This window comes from Xenopus laevis, chromosome 4L, assembly GCF_017654675.1.
Source record: "Xenopus laevis strain J_2021 chromosome 4L, Xenopus_laevis_v10.1, whole genome shotgun sequence".
Taxonomy (NCBI): domain Eukaryota; kingdom Metazoa; phylum Chordata; class Amphibia; order Anura; family Pipidae; genus Xenopus; species Xenopus laevis.
In genome coordinates, this window is record NC_054377.1 from 82,382,535 (window position 1) to 82,396,987 (window position 14,453).

Here is a 14,453-nt window from a genome sequence, read left to right on the forward strand (position 1 = left end):
ATAAGCTCTGTCTGTCTAATGGTATTATCTGTTATCCATTAGTTAACCTGTGCCATATAGCTGTTTTTCAATTTCCGCCATTGCTCCACAGCAGCTTGTTTATATGAACTATAGTAGTGTTTGTGAAGCAAACAGATCTTTTTTATCAGTGCAGGGCAACACTACATGATATTTTCATTACTTTAAAACACTTACATTTTTTGGTGTTACTGTTCCTTTAAGAGGTTGATTTTGACCATGTTCCCCAGCCTGACTATGCCTTGCCCACTCCACATACAGTACAACCCCTTTAGGCAGGCCTTTTACCTTTTGTTTGGATGAAAACAAGTGTGATCAAACAACTTTCATGACAATTTTAAATAAGAAATTGATGAGGGAATTCGATGACAGACAGGTAGATGCTTGTATAGATTCTATCTAAATTATCAGCTCCAAAACAATGACATTTGGGACCCATAATGCCTAACATAGCCTTACACATTCACTTGTGTGTTGGTAATCATAGCATCCGATTTAAATACTGCTTAATTTACTATGCTCAGTGCCTGTGAAATGACATGTGAACAGAGGCATTTAACCGTTATGGACTTTTCAGCTGAAATGGAATCACTATTGCTATGAAATATTACCTGCTGCAGGTGTTGGCTGAAATATGGTACTGTGTTTCCTCGTGCCTCCAATGCACAATTCCCATCAACATTTCTGCAAACATATATAGTATATCCCTTTTCCAAAGCTGAGAAAACTTTTAGCCAGCTAAGCTGCTATAAAGAGGACCAACCATTGTTTTACGTATTCAAGCTAACCATTTTTAACAGTCTCTGCCCCCACTTTAGGTTATAAAAGAGAAGTTAAGCTACTTTTGCTTCTCAATTAAAGTTTTGTATTGAACATTAACACAAACCATTGCTTCCACTTTTCTGTAATATAGAGGTGGTTCTATAAATAGTAACTGCTGTGGCTTTTCCTTATGCAAAATGACCTGTGCCCATGGCAAGATGTCTGTTCGTACAATTCCTTTAAAGTTTTTTTTAATGTATGTCGCCAAGAATACTTATATAAAAGCAGGTTAGAAATATCAGTTACACTAGAACTTTAGATTTTGCATGTAGCTCACATAACTGCTATACAATGCAGCCTTTTGTTCTTATTCAAGAAAGCCATTTGTAGCAATAGGCTGTGTGGACACAATGGTATTTTGAATGCACTTGACGATTATTTTATCTAAACCTTGGAATGTGCTTACATTTCCTTTTGGATTGTTATCAGCTTTTAAAGGGATACTTTTTTCATGCAATTGTCCCCTTTAATTATACTGGGTAATTATTAACCATGCTTTAATTCGCTGTCACAACAAAGGATCATATTTCATATTTCTACATAGTTTTAAAATCATTTGATTTCAGCCTATTGATAGAGAGTACACTGATTTTAAATATGTATGGCATCTTGTTGATTAAACATTGTACCCTTTAAAAAAAAACTAACCCACAATTTATTTAATTTTGTCACACAATAAATTATAGCAATTATGTCTGGGGCATGATTTTGAAAACTGCCAGATCTTCACCAGCATCTGTTGGAGAAGTGGGAGTTATAGTTCTGGCATAGCTGGGGAACTATAATATACAGGGAGATTTAAAGCTTTGAGACAGTGCAGTGTTAAGCAGGCTGAAAATGAGTGCCCAAACCAGCCTCCCCTAGACTTTAATGTAAATGCTTGTGGTTTGATAATCACCTAAAAACAACTGTGCAAACTTACAGGCTACTATCACATGACAAGTGTGCTTTTTTGGCCATTTACAATGTAAATCTATATAGAGGCTGTTTTAGGCACTTTGGAGCGTGTTTTCCCTCTACCAAAAAAGTGCCTCAGGCAGTCGTGTGTCATAACCTTCATAGGTCAGTGCCCTGTGAGCCTCTAGGTAAAATGTAATATTTAAGCTTTGTGTTATCTGAAATCTTTAAACGTTTTTATGTCAGTTGTGTTAAATTAATTATTAACTTTGGTACGTGCTCAATATAAAAACTTTCAGAAACATCAGCAGGCTCTTCCCACTAAGAACACTGCACCCACCTTGTTTCAGTAACAATAATAATCTAAATGTTATGTATGTTACTTTAAAAAAAAAATGAGCTGGTCCTTTGCTACTTAGAGTTAGGCTATGATTAAATGTGACAATACACCATGAATGAGAAGACAAGACACCAAGATAAATTGTACCACAATGCTAGATAAATCTGGCACCGCACATCTTAGTCAATCAGCTTTGTCCAATTGAATGCAGATGAAGTGCAGCATTCAGCAGACAGAGCAGGTAGGGTAGGAGTGAATGATTCAGTATAGTATTAGCCACAGTAGCCACTGTCAGGCTTTTTGCATAGCATTTAATTGTCCCGTCTGGGCCTAGACTTAAAGGTGTCTTAGAGGGTAATGTAATTAAAGGATCACTGTTTGTATCAGTCCAGTAACCCGTTGCAACTATACTGTTTGCCTGTTGTAAAACAAACATCTGATTGCTATAGGTTACTGCACGGTGCAAACTTAGTTTTAACTTTAATTATATTGCACTCCAGAAAGCATCATGCCCCTACTTCCTTTTCTGCATGGTTTCTGCAGGCACCCCAGTGTGATATTTCTTTATGCCCCAGCATCCAGTCAATCTTTGCATACAGGCTAAAATCAGAAAATGAAGCAACTAGAAGAAACGATGGGTTAATAATTTATCACCATCGTTTGGAGAACTATTTTCTTTACAGGCTCCCATATTACTGTCACAGATCAACCACTGACTAGCAATATTGTTCTGCTACAGCTCAGGTGTTTCATTTCCCTAACTCAGCCCACTCCCTTCCAGTGTATTGTGACCGTGTCGCTGGTAGACTGCGCTTAATTTCAAAGGGCCTGTTTAAGACGTTAAGACCAAACACTAATGAAAACCAAAAATTCAATTCGCCTTTCTTTAGCAACGGGATTTGTAGAAACGCATGCACAGTGATTGCTAGTGATTCAATTTCCGAGACTTTCTTTTAAATAAAGTGGCATTGGGCTGACCGGTTATTACAGAGGCACTAACCCTACACCTTTACCTCTAAAGGGAATTTTTTTTCTCCAGCATTATCATTCACTCCTTTATATATTCATATGCTCATGGAATGTTTATTCAATGTCTGATCCTTCAGCACCTAGTAGAAGAGCTAGCTATTTTGAGGGTACAACTGCAAATCAATTAATGTATAATCAGCTATTCTTTGGAGAAGTAATCCTAGTAAATCGCTAAATGATTCTCTTGATACACATTCTACTTATGGCATTTAGCTCCCTCCACCCACTTTCAGTCTCCCTGTGTGATAAGGAGACTCTAAAAGCAAACTTCCAGTCTCCAAACAGATCACATTACCACTAGCCGTACGCAGATTGATTCCTATCTGTGTACATTGTTCCGAGGATGCAGTGATAGGCCAGTTCATTGATAAAATGAAGTTGTGCTAGGAGCTATAGACATGTCACGAAAGCAAACATGTCAAAGGAAAGACTTTGTCTTGTCAGAGTAAGGTGTTTGAAGAGGTCAACAGATCCAAACAGATGATAATGCAATTCCTGCTGGCTAGGCCAGCTCCTTGATCAGTTGTTTTAACTAACCGAATTGTTTTAAGGAAGGTGGGGCTTCTTTGTCAGAAACATCAGAGATAGCTGACTGAAGATGCTTACCCATGGAAACAAATATGACCAAACAATAATAGACAATAAACAATAATAGACATTATTTAATTGATACATTTTGTACCCATATTTCTACAGTATTTATTGAGTGTATCTGTGCATGACAAAGAATTGTATTAGGCCTGCAAAAAAGGGCAATTGTTATTTAATTAAACTTGGGTAAGCTATTAAGGTTTAATTTTCCAGAACAATGAAGTCAGGATAGTTGCCATGCAAGTTTATTTTAAGAATTGGACCTATTGAATTAGCCTGTGTTTAATCTCATTTAGATGTAGGCTGTTTGGCCGTAGATGCAGTTCTTGGCTGCATGGTCTCTTTTAATATTTGTTATGCTGATTCCCTCTCAGATGACTCAGGCTTTTATGTTTGAGCCCTTATTGCACATTCTCTTCCCCCAGATATGATATTTGGTCTGCCATATGATCTATAAATAAATAGCTAAACATTATTTGAGCTGGGATATTTTTCATGGTTTGTTCCTGTATATTGCACACACACATCCGGACATGTATGTAACAACTTGAAAATATATGTCAAAACCTCTCACATTCAACAGCCAGCCCAATCCCTTTAACTTCCTTCCCACATTTCAGGAAGGGAGCGATCTGTCGGTGGATGCTGTCAATTCCTTTGCAACACTCATCTCTGCCTGGTTGTCCACAGTCATGTTTGATTTGTGGGACAAAAGTATTCAGCTTTCCTGTGCCTCATCTCTTTGTTTCCATCAGTTCCCACAGGAACCTGGGAAGTGGGTTAGGCCCAAAGTTCAACGGAAACAGCAGCAAGATAACATAGAGCAGACAATGACAGTATAATGTTATTTTATGTTCTCCCGTCAGTACTGATATCTATAGTGCTTTATAGCCATGGCATTTAAATTGTATAGTGAAAAAGGTGGATTTATCTGGTATGCGTACTGCTGTTGTCAGGTTAAAAAAAAAACGTATCTTTGCTTCTGCCAGACAAGTACCTTAGTATGTGTCCTTGTAGATAAACATTCATTTCTCATTTTATTTTTCCATTTTTCTGGACAATCATTGTTTTAAAGGAATGTGTTTTTGTTTCATCCAGAACAGCAATATGTAATTTGTCCTTCAATTGCAACTTTTGCAATTATAATGTAGGGCATTATAATGTAGGACATTGCGGAGACATTTCATTCATTGTCAACTAATTAACGTATGTGGATTTTGAAAACAATACATGATGTATGGGCATTTCTTTTGTTGAGAAAACCAAAGAGTTAATTTGCATACATGCTCACTAGCGTTCTCGTGCACTACTACATGTAGTAGTTGGTTCACTTCATCCCTTTTGATCCCTACCTACAGGGATGGCGATTAATGTAGAAAAAACATGTATCGATTTGTGTTTATTGATTGGCTGTGGTATGTGAGTGGTATGTGAGTGGTATATGTGTGTGTTCACACAAACACAGGCCAAACAGCCTACATCTAAATGAGATTAAACACAGGCTAAATGAGATTAAACACAGGCTAATTCAATAGGTCTAGAGACTATTCCAGAACCAACTCCATGTAATGTCATTTTTTGGACGGATGCTCATGGGTAATGTGCCTAATCAAAAAGAACCCGAATACTCTCATCACACTTGTAGTCATCACTGGTAGTCTAAGACAAATTTATATTTGAATGAAGTACTACCAAGGAAAAATATGGGGTCATAAAAATCCAATTTTACATAAAGAGATCATAGTTTTAAGTATTCACCCCTAGACATATGCTTACTGTGGGGAATATGTAATGCAGCATTCTCTTAGTTTTGGAAAGCTGTGTTTCACACTTGCAAAGCAAGTTAAGGTGCATTTAAATAAACACATTTCGGTTAGGAAACCATCAATAATAACAGTGCTTTAATATGCCTATGTACAGTCAATTTTCATTGGTTAATAATTAAAACCTATCTATTGTTCTTTTCAGTTCTATCTACAATCACGGTTTACTTGGAAAGGAGCTCGTCTGTTGCGCCCCCTCCTGCAGTTCACCCTGCTCATGATGGCATTCTACACAGGACTGTCCCGCGTTTCTGACCACAAGCATCACCCCTCTGATGTGCTAGCAGGTTTTGTGCAAGGAGCCCTGGTTGCTTACTGCATAGTAAGTATAATTATTTTCAGTGGTGGGGAAACTCCATACAGGAAATTAAAAAGGCAACCTATGTGCCCATAAATACAATGGTTTGTGCAAAATCTGCTCTCAGCTGAGCAATAATAATGAAGGTTACATTATTTACTAGGCCAGTCCATTTGATATGGCTTGTGGAATTTTAGTGAATAATAACCTGCATTATATATACAGGTATGAAATCTATTATCCGGAGTGCTTGGAAGCTATTAGGAAACCACTAGAGCTGGGGTTTTATGAAAAAGGGGGTTTTCTGTAATTTGCATATTATATGTATTATAAGCGTGGATACACGTTATGTAGAAATCAGTTAACATTAGGTAGTGCATCTTTTGGCTGTACTTCTGTACTTGATCACACTATACTGTATTGCCTACTCCCACGCAACAACTGCTTCATTGCCCATTGCACATCCCACTGCAACTTTTTCATGAATGGACAACTATAGAAAAGGGTTTAGTTTTGGAACTTCACTCCCCCTACACTTTTACAAAACAGACAGCAAGTAAAACACACATGGTTATAGGTTAGATCAAGTTGCAGCTGGATGCCATATGGGTTAGGGAAGTACTGCATTAGATAGGCAAGCTAGGGGATCTTCAGTACTGCATTTGTTTAGCCTTCCACTGGACCCCACCCATCCTCACATTTCTGTAAACAGCTACATTTGCTTGTGCATGAGAAACTTACTTGAATCAGAGAGAAAGATAATGAAGAATTAGTACAAGTATGAACAAAGGAGGACTTAGCAGTTTTTAAAATATAGTATGATGTTAAACTTGGCTAACTTTTCCTTTCTTCTTAAACTAGGGCTTTTTGTGTTGATGGAAATATTTTACCCACATTCTTTAACTGCATAGTGTGTTTGAGGCAGATAATATATTTTAGCCTGTTTCTGCTTTACGTTACAATTTTAGCTATTTTTCAATAAAAAAAAAGAATCCTATGTTGACTTGCACAAAACAGAAAGACATTAATGGTGTTGGGAGATCAGATACAAACCCATTTGTCAATAGAAGGGTATGCCTGTGTCTGGTCAAGTGTAGAAAGATGTCTATTCATACTGACAAGCTTGAGGTATATGGCAGGGACACATGGGGTTTGCAACTGGATGACGTTCCTCTGATGCAGTGCAGTTTAAAAGGAAACAGCTGGCTGACAAAGCCATAAACTTCCAGTTTGAATTATTTTCACACCAAAGGAACCCTATACTATGGATGTGTGTGCAAATTTATCTTAACAAGCACAAAACATTCCCTTTCTGCATAGCTACTTAATATATAGAAATGAGGATATCTAGGCCAATGCCTCTTTAGACTCAAATTGAATAGTAGTCCTAAAGTTTACAGGAACACAATGCAGTATATACACACTCTTTATATGTATGTTTGGGGGTGTTACACAATAAACTACATATTTATCCTTTACTGTGTGTTTAAAGGAGAAGGAAAGTCGTCTTGCACTTGGGGGTGCCAAATGTTAGATTTACTAACCTGAAACCAGTGTTCCTTTCAGCAGAAAACTGCACTGGCCCGGGGTTATTCCAGTGAGAACCATGGAGCGATACTCTTCCAGCTTCTTCTTTCTTCAAATTTCCCGGGGCAGATAAATGCACAGTAGAACGAAATTGCCGACTTTTTAGTTAAAGTTCGGCTTTTCGCTCTACTGCACATGCACAGCCATGTGAAGAAGGAGGAAGACAGGAGAAGATTGCTCTGTGGTGCTCACTGGAATAACCCTGGGCTGGTGCAGTTTTCTGCTGATTGGAGCACTGGCCCAGGGTTTCAGGTAAGTAAATACAATCACTTGGGGGTGCCTAACATTTGGCACCCCTAAGTGCAAGATGACTTTCCTTCTCCTTTAATCTAGAAATAACAGAAGAGAAATTCAGTATATTCTGCAAAATTCTGCATATTTACAAAACAGTAATATTAATTTACATTTTATTTTAAATAAGTGGCACATACTATTGGGAGCAGTAAATGACAATATAATTTCCTAATAATAATTTACAACACTGAAGCAAATATCAAGTGTACAACCATAAAGTTATAAAAGGCATGCAAGTTGATTTTTTCAATTGTAATTTTAGTACTACTAAAAATTACACATTTAATCAAGTATTCAGGTAGATGTGTGGAATCATATGGAAGACTATAAAAGTACTTTTGTTGGGAACCCAGACAGTCACAATAGCTAGCTTCATGTTTAGTAACAAAAGATTCTCAGTTAACAATATTCTGAAACGGTTCTGTCTAGCATTGTTTGGAATTTTATGTAATGCATCAAACTTGACCTTTGTTAGATGGAACACTGCCCAATTCATGTTTTAATGAATCTGGTTTGAAAAAACCACAGTGACTAAGAGTGGTTTAAGAGCCTCTTTGCTTTTCTCAATCTGCCATTAATGCAGTCTATGCAAATGCTCAAAATAAAGATGAATGATCTAATTGTTCTGAAGCATTTGCACTTTACTGATAATGTACAATCTTGGCAGTCAAATGCAGTAATAATATTTCAGTGCTTCAGTTATTATATAATTATGGAAGAACCCCCCTACCTCTCTTACCTGTGACATATTAAGACCACTCCAAGAAATGAACCACTTCTGAAAATTCTGCCCTTAAGCTAAGGCATCTGCCAAAAATATAGAACTAACAAACCACATGTTCCACCATTATCCGCATCTTCTGTAATTATTTAGAAGGCTTCCTTTCCATGCATGCATGGGAATTTCATCTTGGGAAGTGAACATAATGGCCACATCCCCCCAATAAAGGACTGTATACCTTATAAAACACAGTTTATACATCATAATTGTTATGTTAACTGCATTTCACCTACTTCCCTGCTTAGTTTTCAATTCAGTTTTTGCTAGTATGCTGCAGTAAATAGTCATTTTAAAACCCCACCTCTCAGTATTCCAACACTTTACTTTATATGGAAACATAGATCATATGCAGCTGGTTCCCATTTACATACTTCTCATTGCCTGTAATTTAAGTAAGGATGAACAGCATTTACTCCCTGTGAATTTTAGCATAGCATAACTTGAACTGAACTTATTCATGTCTTTCACCTTTTTGCTGATAGAGATTAATAGACCTGTCTATGCAGTATTTAACACAAAATTAGCAGATCCCCTGAAACATGAAAATGTACTGAATTTCCACATTTGTATTTGCTGAAGACATCAAGTAATGGAAACAGTTGCTCCTGTGGTGCAATACACACAAATAGAAAAAAAGCTTTACTGTGTGGCCCTTTTGTTTGGTACAAACAGAATTTAGCATACATCCTCTAGTACAATTTGTACTTTTGACAGAAGATATAATACCTAATCATTCCTAATAATACCCAAAGGTTGGCACACACAAACATATATAGTCAGCAATTTGGGCACATCTTGGTCAAACTGAGCAACATTTCCTTGTACTTATAGGTCTAAAATAATGATCCAGGGTCAGGCTGACCCTGTAGTCAGAGTCTGCTCTGAATCATATACGTTCCTATCAGCCATGTTGGTAAATCCATTATTTCCATGTATGCACTGATGGCGCAAATAGTTGGATTGATAACCCATTGGATCCCATCATTTTGACAACTACTGAATGATCAGATGACAGCTAGCCCTGGTCAAGTTTGCTGCCAATATATGTAGCTGGTTGAATGATCAGATCAACCCATATCTACCCAGATATACCCTCAAAATTATTTGCCTGTATGCCACTTGCATTGCAGTTCCCATTACCCATTGGCATTTATATATGTAGCTTCTGTAAAGCATTTCCTAAATTTCTTAAATTAAATATAGTTGCACCATTTCCAGGAGTGAAACACTTACCAGAAGCAGACCTTGAAATACCCTGGGGAGTTCTGGATACAGAGAGCTCAGTTAGGCCCCCTGACTGTTGAGCATGTTCTATGTTTGTTTGCGAAAACTTATGGTTTTGAGGGCCCTAAAACAATGTTGCTATGGGACCCTGTAACTGCAAGTTGTGCCCGTGGAAATTACACTATTACAGACTGGTTTTTTACCTGCTTGGTGTTATACAAGTAATATGCACTCAGAACATATGCAGTTTATGAGCAGAGAACATTTCTAATGCGTTTGAACAATGGCCCACATTGTTTCTTGTTTTCACATTCAAGCAATTTAAAGACACTCTGGGATGCCATGTATGTATCTATCCAGGCATAGCCTCTTTGCTTCAGAATAAGGAAAAGATGGAAAGTGTTGAAGCGTCTAATTACAATAATAAAAAAAGTCAAACTGGAATGCATTGCACATTCCTTACCTAGATCCGCTAAGTTTATTTTTTGGGTGGAGAACCATTTCTGCAGGAAATGAAACAAACCCAAGTAAGGAACTTTCCCCCAATTTACTGCCCTTTATTGTATGGCATAGTTCAAGCACTAGGAATATTTAATACACTGTCATAGCCTAGAGAGGTTATGTTTCACGATTCCTGCCAGTGTTTGTATAACCTCAAGCCATTTCAAAAAGACATACAGCTGCAGAGCAGAGGCAAAGGCCAGCATATTAGTAACTTAACAATTTCAAGGCTGTCAGCCTGATATACCACGTGAACATTTACATTGGAATTTTAAAGTCACTGCTGGTTTTTTTTTCATCTTTTCACCAAAGAAAAACAACACTTAAAACGGGCTGTTATGTCTGGATTTTACTATACTATATTTGTTGTGAGAACAGAAATCGAAGCTGTAAAAGCAAGCAACACCTGGTTACCAAATCATTCTAATATCTAGAATGATTTTTAAACAATTGCACTTTCTCTGTATCTTTTTCCATTTAATCCTACTGCATCAATAGGTGTTCTGAGAGGTCTTGCCTCTTGTTTGCTTTTGAAACTTATGGGAGGCTGAGGGAATGGAAACATGTGGATCTTAGCCGATTTTTTGGCGCGGTTTGCACCGCGGTTTTTAAAAAAGCTGACCACCGCATATATGCTAGCGTTATTGTGCGATTGCCTAAGCATAAACCGCTAGGTGGCGTTCGGCTTTTTATAAAACCCGTGGCACGAACTATGACAAAAACTTGGCTGAGATCCGCATGTGTGTCCATGCCCTGAAGGTTTTTGTTTTTCAAGTATTCTGCCATTTGTCCATTGTACAAAAAGTATCCAGGACAAAACATCAGCAGTTAAATTTAAGAACTGAGTATGGAAGTTGGCAAGGTAAATGCCTGTATTAGAGGGGAATTGTGGAAGCACTCAAGGCTAAATCAAAATATATGTGTAAATGCCTGTGTTTATCATAAACATTGCAAGTCCAATATACCTTTCTCAGAGACAATTCCTGATGTTTTATGTATAAAGACATTCAGATAGACGTTGTTTAAAATGTAAAAAATCCTGGTCCCACACTTTGTTAGTTTAATGCATGTTACAAAGGTCACCAAAGCAGATGTAGGAATGATTTTCTGTTCAGCTGGCAGATTCTACAAAGCAACACTGGATTATTGGCAATGTCACAATGATATTTAAATAATTACAAGTTTTTTTTCCATCAAGAATCCAGACTGGTGTCCCCACATGACACTGTGTATTTAAATAGATGATTCAGAGGTCTCAGACTAAGGAAGTTAGGTGGAGGTAGTAAAAGGTTATCCTTCACAAAACCTCTGTTCCGTTGAAACTATATTTCTACCCTGAAATGCTGAATATCGACTGTTTCACATCCTGCAGACAGCTTCCGTAATTGGGCATTCAGGAAATGGCGGCTAAATATCTTTTCCTTCCATTGGCATTAGCCTACAAGTCATCGTGACTGGAGCTGAACAATAAAAGCATTTTTAGCAGTTCTAGTCTAATGACTAATTACAAGCACGATACTGTACACGGCATAGCTGTGCTTGTGGTGGAATTCTTCCAATAAGTTTAGTGCAAAACATTATTATATTCTGATACATCAGATTGCAAGTTTTAGTAGAGTATGGAATCATTTTTCTGTAAGTTTTCTTTATGGAAACAATTATTTATATAACCCTTTGTTTTTACTCTGTTTTCAAAACATTATAAAATGTAATTTCTTTCTTTAGAACAGGACTTTATATAAATTATCTAATTTAAATGTTGTTTTAAATCATGAAGAACAATAAATGTTTATATTTTCCATAAGGACAATGATTTTAAGCAGAATATTTACCCAGTATTCTTGTTTTTGCAGGTGTTTTATGTATCGGATCTCTTCAAAACACCAAAGAAGAGCTGCACTCCTACTACAATCAAGAAGGAAATCCTCTCACCTGTGGATATCATTGAGAGAAATATTGTATAAAAACCACAACCCAGTTGCAAATTGACTTCTGACAGTGAATACAACTACCTGCTGCTCTCAAATCTCATCAGACAGTAGAATGTAGGGAAAGACTTTTTTTTTACCCAACCAGAAGAGCAAAATGCCCACTATGAGGCCTTTAGATTGCAACTTTGCATGAGACACGTGATGGTCAACTAAATCTAGATGCAAAGCAATGGGAAACATGGGTTGCAATTCAGGATGTGCAATTGGTTTTTACATGTTCATGTTATAATGAACAGGGTTTAGTTCATATGTTTATGAACGCCACACATTTTAATGTAAAGGGAGTCATCTTGGAATCTTCATTTCTTGGCTTATAGGAAAGCTCAAAACAAACCACAGCACTATATATTTAGAAAAAGTAGCACTGATTAGGATCAGGATGTCTTCCTATGGAGTCGCCTTATCCTTCATGTCATTGACCTTTCCATGCTGATTATTTTGCCAGTGTTATGTAGGGGTGGTTGGCAATATCAGAGGGTTCTCGCTGTGCATTTTGTGCAAAGAAAATAAATATGAAACATCTACATTTTGTAATAATCTATAATGAAAGATACAGCCAAGCCAGATATTCCCCTGAGGATGTTTAAAATGAACGTCTGTCCTGTGAATTTTATTTGACACTGAACCCAGCAGGAAGGAACAAGACCTTCCAAAAGGATTACGCAACCTCGGGTTTTTAGAGTTCCTTCAAAGCAGGAATAACGATAATGGTCTGTCTTGCTTGAGATTTTAGCACTATGAACTTTGGGGTTGATACCCAGTGAATATTAATACAAAGGATTTGATATGGTCTGCTGGTCAGAACATCCAAATTCCAAAATCTGTTGTAGTCTGTGCAGTCTCTTCTTTCAATTAAGGGTTCTTTAAAGAAGCCATAGCATTTCATGAAATAAGCATCCATTTTTCATACCGTTCATTTTCCACTCACCAAGATACCAGTTTTTAATTAAATAAACAAATTTTAAAGGGCTATATTGAAAAGGGATTACGAAAACAGTATAAACTGACCATTTGCACATCCTTTTACTAGAGAATCCGTCCAATCATTTCAAGTATAGCAAGCTATGATTTTTTTTATATATAAATATTATATAAATATTGTACAAAGCATTAAAATTTAACTATGTAAAATATTATTTCTGAAAACAATTTTAGATATATCCACTATGATCATAAACTGTGTCTTGACCTGTGTTACGTTGCTGCTTAAAGCACCAGTTTAATTTTTGTATAGTCAACTAAAATATTGTAGATCTGTGGTAGTAATTTCACTATTAAAAACTACAACTAGAGACAATTGTATAAATGCTATAAATTGTCAGTATTTTTGTAATGTTTAATTTTGTAAAAAAGAATATTATTCAAATACTTTTGTAGAATGCAAAATTAATTTTTTTTTGCAGAAATCGCTGTACAAGGATGCTTTTTTAAAATAAAAGCTCATATTGTTTAATAGTTCTACATATTTGTTTCTGTTTTTCCTGTGCAAACACTGTAACCATGATACCTGTTTTCAGGGCTTTTCTGCTAAAATTGGGCTTCTGAGATAGGACACAAAAACATATTGTACCAATGTCTTATTTGCCCTTTGTTAAGCTCTAACAATGACACTGTCTTGATAGGAAACCCTCCTTGCATCAGTTCACACAAGTAGATGCTTTAGCTTACTATTGTTTTTTAGGTTGCCACAGTTGGAGAAAATAAGCTACAATGTGTGTTGTCCTTACCGATAAATCAGAAGAGTTCCATGGGGTTTCTTCTGTCAATGATGTTGATTTAAAATGGAACCAACAACTCAATAAAAGTGTACATGTAAAAGTGTGAAGCCAGCTGCCAGAAAACCCCTTATAACCTTCCCCAGTCTAGGAAAAATTATTTGTGGACAAAGTCATTTGGGTTTTTGTAGTTCCTTTGGTAATCTGATTATATGATTGATTGTGGAGACATCTTGGGTGCACCAGAAATGGCTTCCCCTACAGCTACACAAGTAGTAGCTCTATATTTATCTGGGCCAAAACTATGTACAAATAAAAGTGTTACACCTCTGGGTCTATTTATTAAAGGTCGAGTTTTGTTTTCTCTAACAATCCAAGTTTTTTTCACAAAAAAAATGTATTATGCACCAAAGCAGCAAAACATCTGAATCCAAAAATACTCCAGCTAAAACCTGTCGAATTCATGTAAAGGTCAATGGCAGAGGTCCCTTTAATCATTTGAAGATTAATATTAACATGTATTTTTAGAGCGCCAACATATT

The 14,453-nt window shown here is 36.7% G+C and overlaps 1 protein-coding gene across 2 annotated transcripts in view; it reads left to right on the forward strand.

Annotated features, from left to right (window-relative positions):
* plpp3.L (phospholipid phosphatase 3 L homeolog) overlaps positions 1 to 13,657 on the forward strand; it is a 39,701-nt gene extending 26,044 nt beyond the window's left edge. The window contains exons 5-6 of one of the 2 annotated variants that reach the window (XM_041589347.1): positions 5,666 to 5,842; positions 12,059 to 13,657. In XM_041589347.1, the coding sequence (XP_041445281.1) occupies positions 5,666 to 5,842; positions 12,059 to 12,169 (288 nt within the window). In that variant the 3' untranslated portion in view covers positions 12,170 to 13,657. The remainder of the gene's footprint in view (positions 1 to 5,665; positions 5,843 to 12,058) is intronic. The other variant, NM_001093922.1, reaches the window with a different exon arrangement.
* Positions 13,658 to 14,453: the final 796 nt, after the last annotated feature.